The sequence below is a fragment of the Taudactylus pleione genome, unplaced genomic scaffold (genome assembly GCF_031769625.1).
Source record: "Taudactylus pleione unplaced genomic scaffold, aTauple2 ptg000173l, whole genome shotgun sequence".
In the NCBI taxonomy this organism is placed as follows: Eukaryota; Metazoa; Chordata; class Amphibia; order Anura; family Myobatrachidae; genus Taudactylus; species Taudactylus pleione.
The window spans coordinates 213,012-226,098 of NW_028284575.1; the positions used below are offsets into that span (position 1 = coordinate 213,012).

The 13,087-nt window shown below is 46.7% G+C and overlaps 1 protein-coding gene across 1 annotated transcript in view; it reads right to left on the minus strand.

Moving 5' to 3' along the window:
- Positions 1 to 1,256: 1,256 nt before the first annotated feature.
- Positions 1,257 to 13,087, minus strand: part of LOC148521165 (E3 ubiquitin-protein ligase DTX3L-like) — an 83,281-nt gene continuing 71,450 nt past the window's right edge. The window contains exon 5 of the mRNA XM_088475474.1: positions 1,257 to 3,404. Within this exon, the coding sequence (XP_088331600.1) occupies positions 3,335 to 3,404 (70 nt within the window). The 3' untranslated portion in view covers positions 1,257 to 3,334. The remainder of the gene's footprint in view (positions 3,405 to 13,087) is intronic.

Genomic DNA, 13,087 nt, shown 5'->3' on the forward strand with positions numbered 1-13,087 from the left:
GCGCTGAGGTGATTGGGACAGACAGTATCATACATGTTGTGGAAAGGTGATGGGCAGTAGTACACGCAATGGGCGTGTAATGGGAGTGTCACTGGCGTGTCAGTGACAGCGGCTGCACACATAGACCCACAGCCATAGGAGGCCATAATTAGACGGAGACTGCCTCTATCACAGGGCAATGGTGACGTGTACGGATGCACCAATCGGTATTAGTGTTCCTGCTAGGCTGTTTCAGCAGGGTGCCGCGCCCTGCCCGGTTTGAAATCACTGAAATGCATCATGTCCTTATGGCACCCCGCTGAAACAGCCATTCCCGTCCAAAGGGTGGGGGTGTGGGAGGGAGGTCTAGGTCCAGTGAAACAATCTATGGCGAGTGGATAGATGCTCTCTCAGCCGCTGCGTCCTTGCTGGCAGCAGGATAGCCCTCTGTGTGTCTGGAGACCGCTGTGTGTGCGGCAGCAGGAGAGCCCTCTTGTGTGTCTGGAGACCGCTGTGTGTGTGACAGCAGGAAAGACCTCTGTGTGTCTGGAGGTCACTGTGTGTGTGGCAGCAGGAGAGCCCTCGTGTGTCTGGAGACCACTGTGTGTGACAGCAGGAGAGCCCTCTGTGTGTCTGGAGACCGCTGCGTCCTTGCTGGCAGCAGCAGAGACCTCTGTGTGTCTGGAGACCGCTGCGCCCTCTGTGTGTTTGGAGACTGCTGTGTGTGCGGCAGCAGGAGAGCCCTCTGTGTGTCTGGAGACCGCTGCGTCCTTTCTGGCAGCAGCAGAGCGCTATGTGTATTTGGAGACCGCTGCGTCCTTGCTGGCAGCAGAATAGCCCTCTGTGTGTCTGGAGACCGCTGTGCTTAGATTTCTCAAAAGGCTGATGGCTGCCTGATCTGCGTTCTGTGTTTCCGATCTTTGTGCGGCGTATGTAAGATGCTGTCAGTGGGCGTCTGTAAGTAGTGAGCGGCGAGTGAATCATTAGCATATTTTCGCAACTGTGATCCATGAGAGATTACAGCTGCGATGACTTTGTGTCCATCCCTGAATCAGCCCCACAGCTCACATCTGTCTGACGATGGCCCTTACTAAACTTAGCCTATGCGAGAACGCCATGGCCCAACCCAGTCTCGCCTCTTTGGTGACTTGAAAACAGACTATGGAAAGACTCTGCATTGTCCGTACATGTGCTCATTTTAGGAGAACGCGTAGTGCGAATTAATACACTATACGCTGCGCCTAATGGGCGTACATTTAATAGTAATTATAAAACGACACAACAGGCGCTTTGTAGCTTTAGTTACTTTTAATCACGGATTTAACAGACTGAACATTCTTCAGAACCTGCTAATAAGATCAGTATTTCCCTTATCCCATAAACTACAATCACCAGAATTAGGCACCTGTAATGGGAATACATTCAGGAAAATCTTCTAAAATAAAAGTGTGATTACAGAGGAAACAACAATATGAGAATGTGACACGTTCTCAGCAGTATGACATCACAGAGTTTATACACCGATTTTATTGGCAATCAGATTGTGGGGACGGCGATATGAATAGTGCGGATTATCCTAACATTACGCTCCCAGAGTCATCATAACGCAATGTGGGTCACGTAAATGTGGTGCAAAAGTGCGCAGCGCAAATCTCTTCAGTATATACTTTTGTTCAATGAGAAGAATTTGCGTCACACACATGGATTTTGAACATTAAAATGGCGGCATATGCAGGGGTATAAAATGTTGCCAAGGAAGACCCTGGACAGATTGGGGGGTTCCTTTCCCTTACAAGAAAATAAACAAGATTCTATTTAGCGTTGCGGAAGCCCTGCTTAGTGGGAGGTGCACCTCTGTTTAGCGGAGAGGTATCCCCTGCTGAGTGCAGGTGCAACCCCATTTAATAGAAGGGTAACCCCTGCTACCCAGCAGGTGCACCCCAGTTTAGGGGAAAGGCACCCCTTGCTGAGCACAGGTACACCCGTTTAGCAGAAAGGTACCCGTTACTTAGTGGCAGGTGTACCCTTTAGGGGAGAGGTACCCCCTGCTGAGCGCAGGTGCACCCCTAATTAACAGCAGCAGGTACACAGCACTTTTCTCCCCACAAAGAGTTGTTTGCAGAACAGATACTTTACTGAAGGTTACAAGCTGCGTCTCACACTGGATCAACTGGTATTTCAGGGTTAGTGGCCCAATAAGGGCTCGTATAGTGGTGGTGAATTCAGCGCTTGTTAAAATGTAGATAAAACTTTATTTTTGTCCTCACTTGATGCAGAGTGCATTAATTACTGTGTCTCAAAGCCTCCCTATATTATAATGTACTATGTATTTAATGAGCACATCCATAGTGTTACATTGTATTTCTCACGCTACATGCAGCACTGATGTGAGGTAAAGGAGTAGCGCTCGCTTGTAGAAACTGTACAGGTTAGTTATAGAGCTATCTGTGCCAATGTGTGTTAGATGGGCAGTGAGAGTGCATGTCACATTCTGTGAAGGGGATGCTGTCAATATCACAATTGTCGGGAGAATATCGGCGCGGAAATCCCGAAGGGAAGTATCAGGGTTAGGGGTTGGGCACTAGGGGGAGGGTTAGGCATTAAGGGGGGAGGGTTAGGAACTAGTGGGAGTAAGGTTAGGTTTAGAGTGCGGGGAGGGGGAGGTTAGGTTTAGAGTGCGGGGAGGTTAGGTTTAGAGTGCGGGGAGGGGGAGGTTAGGTTTAGAGTGCGGGGAAGGGGAGGTTAGGTTTAGGCACTAGGGGGGGGGGGTCAGGTTCAGGGTGTGGGGAAGGAGGGTTATGATACCGACCCATAGGTATCAGTATCCTAACCCTGTCGGGATGCCGGTGTTGGGATTTTGACCGCCGGGATCCCGATCGCCAGCATCCCATACCCAACTACTGCGAGGTAAGGGCAGGGCGTACCCAGCATAAGGTATGGGCAGGGCGTACCCAGCATAAGGTAAGGACAGGGAGTACCCAGCATAAGGTAAGGGCAGGGAGTACCCAGCATAAGGTAAGGGCAGGGTGTAGCCCCAGCATAAGGTAAGGGCAGGGAGTACCCAGCATAAGGTAAGGGCAGTGAGTATCCAGCATAAGGTAAGGGAAGGGAGTACCCAGCATAAGGTAAGGGCAGGGAGTACCCAGCATAAGGTAAGGGCAGGGAGTACCCAGCATAAGGTAAGGGCAGGGTGTAGCCCCAGCATAAGGTAAGGGCAGGGAGTACCCAGCATAAGGTAAGGGCAGGGAGTATCCACCATAAGGTAAGGGAAGGGTGTACCCAGCATAAGGTAAGGGCAGGGTGTACAAGACCTATATCAGTATAATCAGAGTAATTAAGAAACAACTTCTCCTGGTCACTCTATGCCTTTGGCTTTCAGCTCATCTCGAACACGTGTCAGATAATCAGGATCAGGATACCCATAGCTGAAAGAGGAAAATTGGGACAATTAAGTATTCATTATATTTTGTGCAGTATATAATACACATACAGCCATTGCTCTGTATACAGTATACATACACTCCCTTTACTGTGTATAATACAGATACACACCCTGCACTGTATATAATCGACATACTTGCTCTACTCTATGTATATAACATACATCCCCCGCCGACTCTGTGTATAATACATCCCCTGCTCTGTGTATAATACATCCCCTGCTCTGTGTATAATACATACCCTGCACTGTATAAAATCTACATACTGTACATGCTCTGCTCTATGTATATAATATTTATCCCCTGCTCTGTGTATAATACATACCCTGCTCTGTGTATAATACATACCCTGCTCTGTGTATAATACATCCCTTGCTCTGTGTATAATACATCCCCTGCTCTGTGTATAATACATCCCTTGCTCTGTGTATAATACATCCCCTGCTCTGTGTATAATACATCCCCTGCTCTGTGTATAATACATCCCTTGCTCTGTGTATAATACATCCCTTGCTCTGTGTATAATACATCCCTTGCTCTGTGTATAATACATCCCCTGCTCTGTGTATAATACATCCCTTGCTCTGTCTATAATACATCCCCTGCTCTGTGTATAATACACATACACCCACTGTACTGTGTATAATACATATATAAACCCTGCACTGTATATAATCTACATACTGTACATGCTCTGCTCTATGTATATAATATACATACACTGCTGGCTGTGTATAATACATCCCCTGTTCTGTGTATATTACATCCCTTGCTCTGTGTATAACACATCATCTGATCTATGTATAACAAGAGATATGGTAAGAACTTACCTTTGTTATCTCTATTTCTACAAAGTTCTTAGGGTCCACAGGGATACCTTGGGGATTTAGGTGACATCAGGAGATCGGGCACCGAGCAGTTAAAAACTTTCCTCCCAGGATGCAACGGTCTCCCCTAAACCCCACCCCCGGGACAGAGGAACCTTAGGGCCTGATTCAGAGCCACACGCAATTAGCGCTCGCTCGTCCAGAAAATAGGGGTGGCTATTCAAATCAACCGTTCGCTCTTTGCGATCTGTTCACGCCTCTAGGTCTGAACGAGCGAACAAAACTTGCGGTCGTTTTTTGAAAAAATACGCCCCCTGGCCGCTCGCATCCTACGTCATTTCCGCTATTTATTAGATTAATCGAGTACATCGACCAGGGTATGAACTGCTCGCTATTCTTGTGGTTGGTTTTTGCTACCACAATTTTGCGAGCAGCTCTGTCTATAAAATAAGCCAGTGACGTGGTTGGTCAATGACGCTGCTGTTTTAATTATGCACACCCATAAAACGCCCGTTTTGACCTTTAAGCACGCCTGCGTACGGATCTCCACTCCCCGTTTTTAAGCACCTTCCCCCGTTACCACCCACATACGCCTACTCCTGTCACTCAAATTATCAGGCATTCGCTATTTTGCGAGCACATGAATTTCAACCGCACTGACTGGTTCGCGCATGCGTATAACGATCCGTACGCATGCGCAGTTGGGCAAATATCGCTCGGAGCGAACGAGCGGCCGCTTACGAGCGCTCTGAATCAGGCCCTTAGTTCGTAAAAATCCAAAAGCCGGAGGAGGAGCACAGAGAGAAATAAAGTCTGGAACACACAAGAATAACATTCTCACACAAAGGACACAGAAGACTGGTGACCAGAACAACAACCTACTGAAGCTTCGTAGAAACAGAGATAACAAAAGGTAAGTTCTTACCATATCTCTTGTTTTCTACTTCAGGATCCTTAGGGATCCACAGGGATACCGTGGGGATGACCCAAAGCAGTATCCTTCAAGGGTAGGGATGCTCCTGTACAGAAAGGAGAATCCACCGCCCGAAGGAAGCATCCTGAGAGGCAAAGGTATCAAATGCATAATACCTTACAAAAGTATGGACAGAGGACCGAATGGCAGCCTTACAAAGCTGAGGCGCCACGGCGAGCTGCCCACGAAGGACCCACAGACCGTGTAGAATGAGCTGTCACAGAAGGTGGAACAGGAAGGCCTTCCCTAGAGTAAGCCTCAGAAATGGCCATTCAAATCCATCTGACCAAAGTCTGCGTACCAGCAGGCCAACCCCTTTTGTGAAATCCAAAAAGAACAAAGTCAATTTCCGAAGGGAAGAGGTACGGTCCACATAAATTCTGAGGGCACGTACAACATTCAAAAATGCTTCACCTGGAGAGAGGTCTGGAGAATTAAAGGCAGGCACAACAATTTCTTCATTGATGTGAAAACTGGACACTACATTAGGCAGGAAAGTAGGACGAGTTTTCAGCACTGCCCTGTCCTGGTGAAAAACGAAACAGGGGGAATGACAAGACAGCACCTCCAACTCTGAAACCCTTCTGGCCGAAGCCATGGCCAGAAGAAAAACAAACAGTCTAAACTGTAAGCTATTTGAGGTCCACTAAATCCAGTGGTTCAAACGGAGATCCCTGTAAGGCCTCGAGAACAACTGCCAGATCTCAAGGTGCAACAGGGAACACATAGGAAGGCTGAATGTGAAGGACCCTTTGAAGAAAAGTGTGAACCTCCGATATAGGGGCAATCCTTCGCTGGAACCACACAGATAGTGTGGAGATGTGTACCTTCAGAGAGGCAAGGTGCAGACCAAAGCCCAAACCCACCTGCAGAAAAGCCAACAGTCTGAAGATCTTAAAGACCTGAGGGTCATAACCCTGAGGACGACACCATTCAAATCAAAATACGTATGCTACACACTGTGGTAGATCCGAGCCAAAGCAGGTTTGCGAGCCCTGATCATAGTCTGAACCACAGAGGATGAGAAACCTCTAGACCTTAGAAGAGCCACGCCATCAAAGACAGACGAGCCAGGTCCAGGTAAAGGCAAGGTCTTTGTGACAACAGGTCCAGACGTTGAGGCAACAGCAGTGGGGATTCTATTGAGAGAGTCTGAAGATCTGAGTACCAATGACATCTGGGCCATGCTGGAGCCACCAATACAATCTTTCCCCCATCCTGCTTGAACTTTCAAAGTACTCGAGGAAGAAGAGAGATTGGAGGAAACAGGTATGCAAACTGGAAGGTCCACTTGACTGGCAGAGCGTCCACCAGAACCGCACCGTAGTCCCCTCTTCTGGACCCGTACCTTGGCAGCTTGTGATTTTGACGAGAGGCCATGAGATCCAGCTCTGGCAGGCCCCACCTGTCCAGCAGGAATTGAAGAGTGAAGAGACCACTCCCCTGGATGCACACCGTGATGGCTGAGGAAGTCTGCTTCCCAATTGAGAACTCCCAAAATGAATACTGCTGATATGGCTAGTAGATGTTTTTCCGCCTAAGACAGAATGCGAGATACCTCCGACATTGCGACCTGACAATGAGTACCTCCCTGGTGATTTATGTAAGCCACTGCAATGGAGTTGTCCGTCTGAACTTACACGGGTCTTCCCTGCAGGAGAGGACCGGCTAGTTGAAGGGCCTTGAAAACAGCCTGAAGGTCTAGGACGTTTATGGGGAGAGTAGACTCTCTACAGACCACCAAACCTTGAAGGAGCGTGACCCCATCACCGCACCCCAACCTCTTAGGCTGGCATCCGTTGTCAGAAGAACCCAGTCTGGAATATAAAAGGGATGCATCATATTGAGGTGAGGCGTCTGTAGCCACCAGGCCAGAGAAAGCCGCACCTCCTGAGAGAGCACAATAGTCTGAGACTTCAACCAATTGGGCAACCCATTCCAACTGGAGAGAATCAATCTCTGCAGAGGTCAGGAATGAAACTGAGCATATTCCACCATGTCGAATGTTGAGACCAGGGAGCCCACGAATTGCATGGCTGAATGGATGGACACTCGACGAGAGTGGAGACATCTGCTCACTCGCGTCTGCAAATTGGATATCTTTTCTGTTGTCAGAAAAATCCGCTGTTGTTGGGAGTCTAAAAGAGCCCCCAGATGTAACATCCTCTAAGACGGCGTCAAGGAGGACTTCTTCCAGTTGATTAACCACCCATGAGACTGTAACATCGAGATTGTGAGGCTTAGGTGGTACTGAAGCATCTCTGGAGATCTTGCTAGTAGTAACAGATCGTCCAGATAGGGCAACAGGCGTACTCCCTGCAGCCGCAGATGAACCTCCATGACCTTGGTGAACACTCGAGGAGCAGTAAAAAGGCCAAACGGGAGAGCCTGGAATTTAAAATGTTGCTGTGTGATAGCAAACCTGAGGAAACTTTGGTGTGACGAAGCAATGGGAATATGCAGGTATCAACAGAAAAGGTGTAACCTGGTCGCACAAGAGTTATAAAGTCTAATGTAAATTTGAGTTTATGAGAACCCCACAATATCTATTCTAATAATCAAAGAGAGGGGGGTGCTACCACAGACATATTGATAAAAAAAGTGAAATGTCCAACAGTGGTGCACTGGAGAATTCGAATATTAAAACATATAACTTTTATTATTACAGGTTGAGTCTCCCATATCCAAAATGCTTGGGACCAGGGGTATTTTGGATATCAGAATATTACGTATTTTGGAATATTTTCATAAAACAATTAAATATCTTGGGGATGGGCCCAAAATCTAATCACAGAATCCATTTATGTACTATATACACCTTATACACACAGCATGCAGGTAATTTTATACAATATTTTCAATAATTGTATGGCTCAAACAAAGTTTGTGTACATACATGAAATTCATTTATGTTTCATATACACCTTATACACACAGCCTAAAGGTAATTTTATACAATAGTTTTAAGAATTTTGTGCTGTGAACAAAATTTGTGTACATTGGACCATCAAAAGCAAAGATTTCACTATCTTAGTCATGCTAAAAATATTCCGTATTTCGGAATATTTGGATATGGGAGACTCAACTTGTACTGCAATATAAATAATGACAAAAGGACAGCGAAAATAAGTAAAAAATCTGAAAGGTGTGATAAAGTATGAAATACGTGATTAAAATTGTTGCAGCATCCCTGCTATTCCACCAAATGTCATATCTGAGTTACTTATGTGGCATTGTTATTGCTCTATATTTATATCACAGAGACTGGAGGGAAGAACCCAGGGAATATCGTCGATACAGGAAGTAAAGGAGATGGATTCCTTGAGGATTATAAACCTGACGGAGAGAACACTCACACCTCCTCAGATTGAAGTCCTCAATAAAGGCCTCTCCTTCTCACCTACACTATCCTTTGCTAGATTTGAATTTGAGAAGCATGGTAACCTCTTTGCTAGAAAATTATTGTTAAAGAAATTCTTCAAGATAAAGGAAAAGCATATTGAATTAACATCAACTACCAATGTCCTTTCACGAGAAGACCTAACAGCTATTTCTATTCTTGAGGAATTGAGTGAGACACCATCACAAGAAGATTTAGAATTTGATTCAATATCAACATTACCAGAACCAAGAGAACCCCTAAGGAAACCTTTAAAGAGGAAATCCACCTTCACACCAGACTTCTCAAAATGTCCACAAGTGCGAGTGTTCAGGCCTAGTTAGCAAAGATCTAGATCAATTATATAACAACAAAAGAAGGATACAGGAACATGAATACAACCTAAAGAGGGAATAGAGAGAAGCGTTAAAAGAAATGCAGTGATGGGATGATAGTAATCAAACCATCTGATAAAGGAGGGAATGTGGTCTTGTGGTCCCCTAACAACTACATAAAGGTCAGATCATGTTACAGAAAATTAACATTCAACCCTACCAGTGATTTTTTGGAACTCTACAGCAAGACTATTGAGATGGCAACAAAATGATGGCTAAATTCCAACTATATATCTGTTACCTAAAATTCATAAGCATGAAAACAACCTACCCGGAAGACCGATTGTCTCCGGGATGGGGAGTCTTACAGAGAACGCTAGATCATTTCTGGATTCCCATTTGAGAAGGCATGTGGTAGAACTACCATCGTATATACGGGATACATCTGATGTATTGAGCAGAATTCAAGATGTAATTCTGAATGACAGTACATGGCTCATCACCTGCGATGTGGAAAGTCTCTATATGAGTATCAACCATGAATATGGAATTAAGGCAGTACAATATTTCTTGAGTATGGACCGGAACAACGATTTCAACAAATTTTTGATCTCATTATTACACTTTGTACTGACCAAGAATTATTTAGTTAGTGACAATAGCTTCTACCTGCAGGTAAGAGGCACCGCAATGAGGACCACGGGTGCCACCACATATGCGAACCGCTACCTGGGATGGTGGGAGAGGAAGTGGGTATTTAATGAGGACAATAATATTTATACAAACCACATTTCCCTTTGGCTTAGATATATTGATGATCTCCTAATAATTTGGGAGGGAGAACTACAAATTTTCAAAGAATTCCTGACAAAACTCAACTCGAACAATCTCAATTTGAAGTTGACTTATGAAGCCAGTAAGAAGAAAAATGAGAGATATGGTAAGAACTTACCCTTGTTATCTCTCTTTCTTCGAAGTCCATAGGGTCCACAGGGTTGACCTTGGGGGTTATAGGTTGGGAACCAAATCCAGGCACCATGCAGTTAAGCTTTTAGCTCCCAGGATACACTGAGTCCACTCTCCCTATAATCCCGCCCAAAGCCAGAGGCACCTCAGTTTGTAAGCAGCCGAAAGCCAGAGGAGGAAAGAAAGAGAGAAAAGACTGGAACACTCGAGAACCACACTCACAGAGAAGGAGACGGGAAACCGGAGACCAGTAACACAGCCCATATGAAGCCAGGTTGGTCAGGGCAGGTGCTCTGTGGACCCTATGGACGTTGAAGAAAGAGAGATAACAAGGGTAAGTTCTTACCATATCTCTCATTTTCTTCTTCAGAGTCCATAGGGGGTCCACAGGGTTGACCTTGGGGATGTCCCAAAGCAGTCCTTATAAGGGTTGGGACGCTCCTGTGATGAAAGGAGAAATCAGTCGCCCAAAAGGAAGCAAAGGAATCCGATGCATAGAACCTAAGAAAGGTGTGGACAGAAGACCACGTGGCCACTTTGCAAGGCAGAACAGCCAAGGCGCCACCGCGAGCCGCCCACGAGGGGCCCACAGCCCGAGTAGAATAAGCATTAACAGAAACAGAAAGGCCATCCTATGTGTAGGCCCCTGCCATCTAGGCAATTTCCGTTTATCGGCCGGCCATCCGCTCCTGTGAACTTCATCGACTACAAATAAGGAGTAGGATGTCCTGAAAGAACTTGAACGGACCACGTAAATCCGGAGAGGCCGGACCACAGTCAATAAGGCCACCCCAGCCGAGAGGACTGGAGACTGAAATGTCGGTACAAGAAGTTCCAGAATAATATGGAACTTAAAAACCACTATAGGAAGAAACACAGGGTAAGTGGGACTCACAACCCTGTCTTGATGAAATATCCAGAAGAGGGAGCCACATGAGAACGCTCCCAAATCCGACACTCTCCTGGCAGAAGCAAACGCCAAACGAAAGAGAGTCTAAGCCATAAACCACGTAAGGGCTATTAAAGCTAGTGGTTCAAATGGAGGCCACAGGAGGACACGAAGAACCACTGCCAAATCCCAAGGAGCCCCCAGGGGGGATAAAGGGAGGTAGAATTAAGAAAACACCCTGAAGGAGGGTTCGTATACCCGAAAGTGGAGCAATTCCACATGCGAACTAAACTGACAGTGCATAGACCCGCACTTTCAGGAAGGCCAGGCGGAGGGAGAGACCTAAGCCAGCTGGAAGGAATGCCAGAACTTCTGGAAATCCTAAACACCTGAGGATCATAGCTACAGGTACGATACCATAAGAATTATGCATGCCACAGTCTGTGGTAGGTCCCAGCAAAAGTTGGCCTACGCGCTGGAAACATCCCAACTATGACAGAGTCAGAGAAGCCTTAGGACCACAGTAGGGACGCAGTCAAAGACAAATGATCACGGACCAGGGAAAGGCGAGGATCCTGAGACAACAGATCCGGATATTGAGGCAGCAGGAATGGAGTGTCGATGAGGAGACTCTGAAAATCTAAGTACCAGTGACGTCTGGGGCAATCTGGAGGCACCAGCAGGAGAGTACCTCCGTCTCGATTGAACTTCCGAAGACCTCGGGAAAGAAGGGAGACCGAAGGAAACAGGTACACAAAATGGAAGGTCCACTTCACCGACCACGAGTCACCGAAGGTTGCTGCAGCACCTCTAGTTCCGGAGTCTAACACCAGCAGTGTGTGACAGAGTCAGAAGGTCATGAGGACCACCTGTGGGAGGCTCCCTCTGTTCACTAGGAGTTGAAAGCACTCTTGTAGAAGAGACCAGTCCTCGGGATGCACGTCATGACGGCTGAAGAAACCCATTACCCAATGGAGAACTCCCGGAATGAACACTGCAGAGATGGCCAGGAGGAGACCATTGGACTATTGCAGAATGTGTGACATTCTTGTCATTGCTGCCCAACGACCAGTGTCTCCTAGATGTAAGCCACTGTTGTGACATTGTCAGACTGAACCTTAACAGGTTTACCGTGAAGTATGTGTTAGGCTAGAGTGAGGGCCCAAGACAGCTTAAAGTTCCAACAAGTTAATTGGCAGGGCGGAATCGACAGACGTCCAACTGCCCTGAAGGAATGCGGACCAGACACTGCACCCCAGAGACTGGCGTCCGTTGTAAGGATTACTCTGGATGAGATGGCCATAGCCACCCAGATAGAGACCGACGCACCTCCAGAGAGAGCATCATGGTCTGAACAGTGATCCGATGAAGAAACCCGTTCCATCTGCAGAGGATCAGATCGTGCAAAGGCCTGGAATGGAACTGAGCATATTCCACCCTGTCGAGGGTAGACACTCTGGATTCCAGAAAGCGCATTACAGAATGTAATGACACTTGTCGACTGTTTAGACATTCGCGCATTCGTAGTTGAAGAGTGGAGATCTTGTCTTACGTCCGAAGAATTCTCAGATTCTGATAATACAGCAGGGCTCCCAGATGAATCATACCTTGTCAGGGAATCAGCGAGGACTTTTTCCCAGTTGATTAACCATTTGTGCTTGTGAAGGAAAGCAATGGTTAACTTGAAATTACTTTAAAGTACCTTGGTGATCCTGCCAAGAGCAGGATGCCGTCCAGATACAGGAGCAGTCTGATACCCTGAACCGGTGGGCTGTTATGAAAGCCACAAATCTGGTAAACCCCGGTGGGGCTGTGGACAATCCAAAGGGCAGAGCCCGAAAATTGGAAGTGTTGCTGTGGCACAGCCAACCTGAGCTAACGCTGATGAGAGGGCTCTATAGGTACGCATTCAGCGATACCAGAAAGTCCGCAGGTTCCAAATCTCGGATGATGGAGCATAAGGGTTCCTCCTGAGCCTAGGCACCTTAAAGGCACTGGTTTACGGATTGAGATAGAGGATAGGCCAATGCGGACCATTCGGCCTCTGTACCAGAAAGAAAGTTGAATAACCAGTGCCTTGCTGAGATAGTGGGGTTGGCATAAACACGCCTACTCACCGTAAGAACTGTATAGCTTTCTGGATCTGTTAGCCCTTGTTCGGATCTGAAGAAGGGCATGTGTAGCAAACATGTGGGGAAGCGTCTGAACAATGAGAGGGCGTACCCGTGAGAGACATCAACTCTTACCCAAGCATCCATGGTGACTTGACACCAGCACTGGGTGAACTGAAAAAAACTGC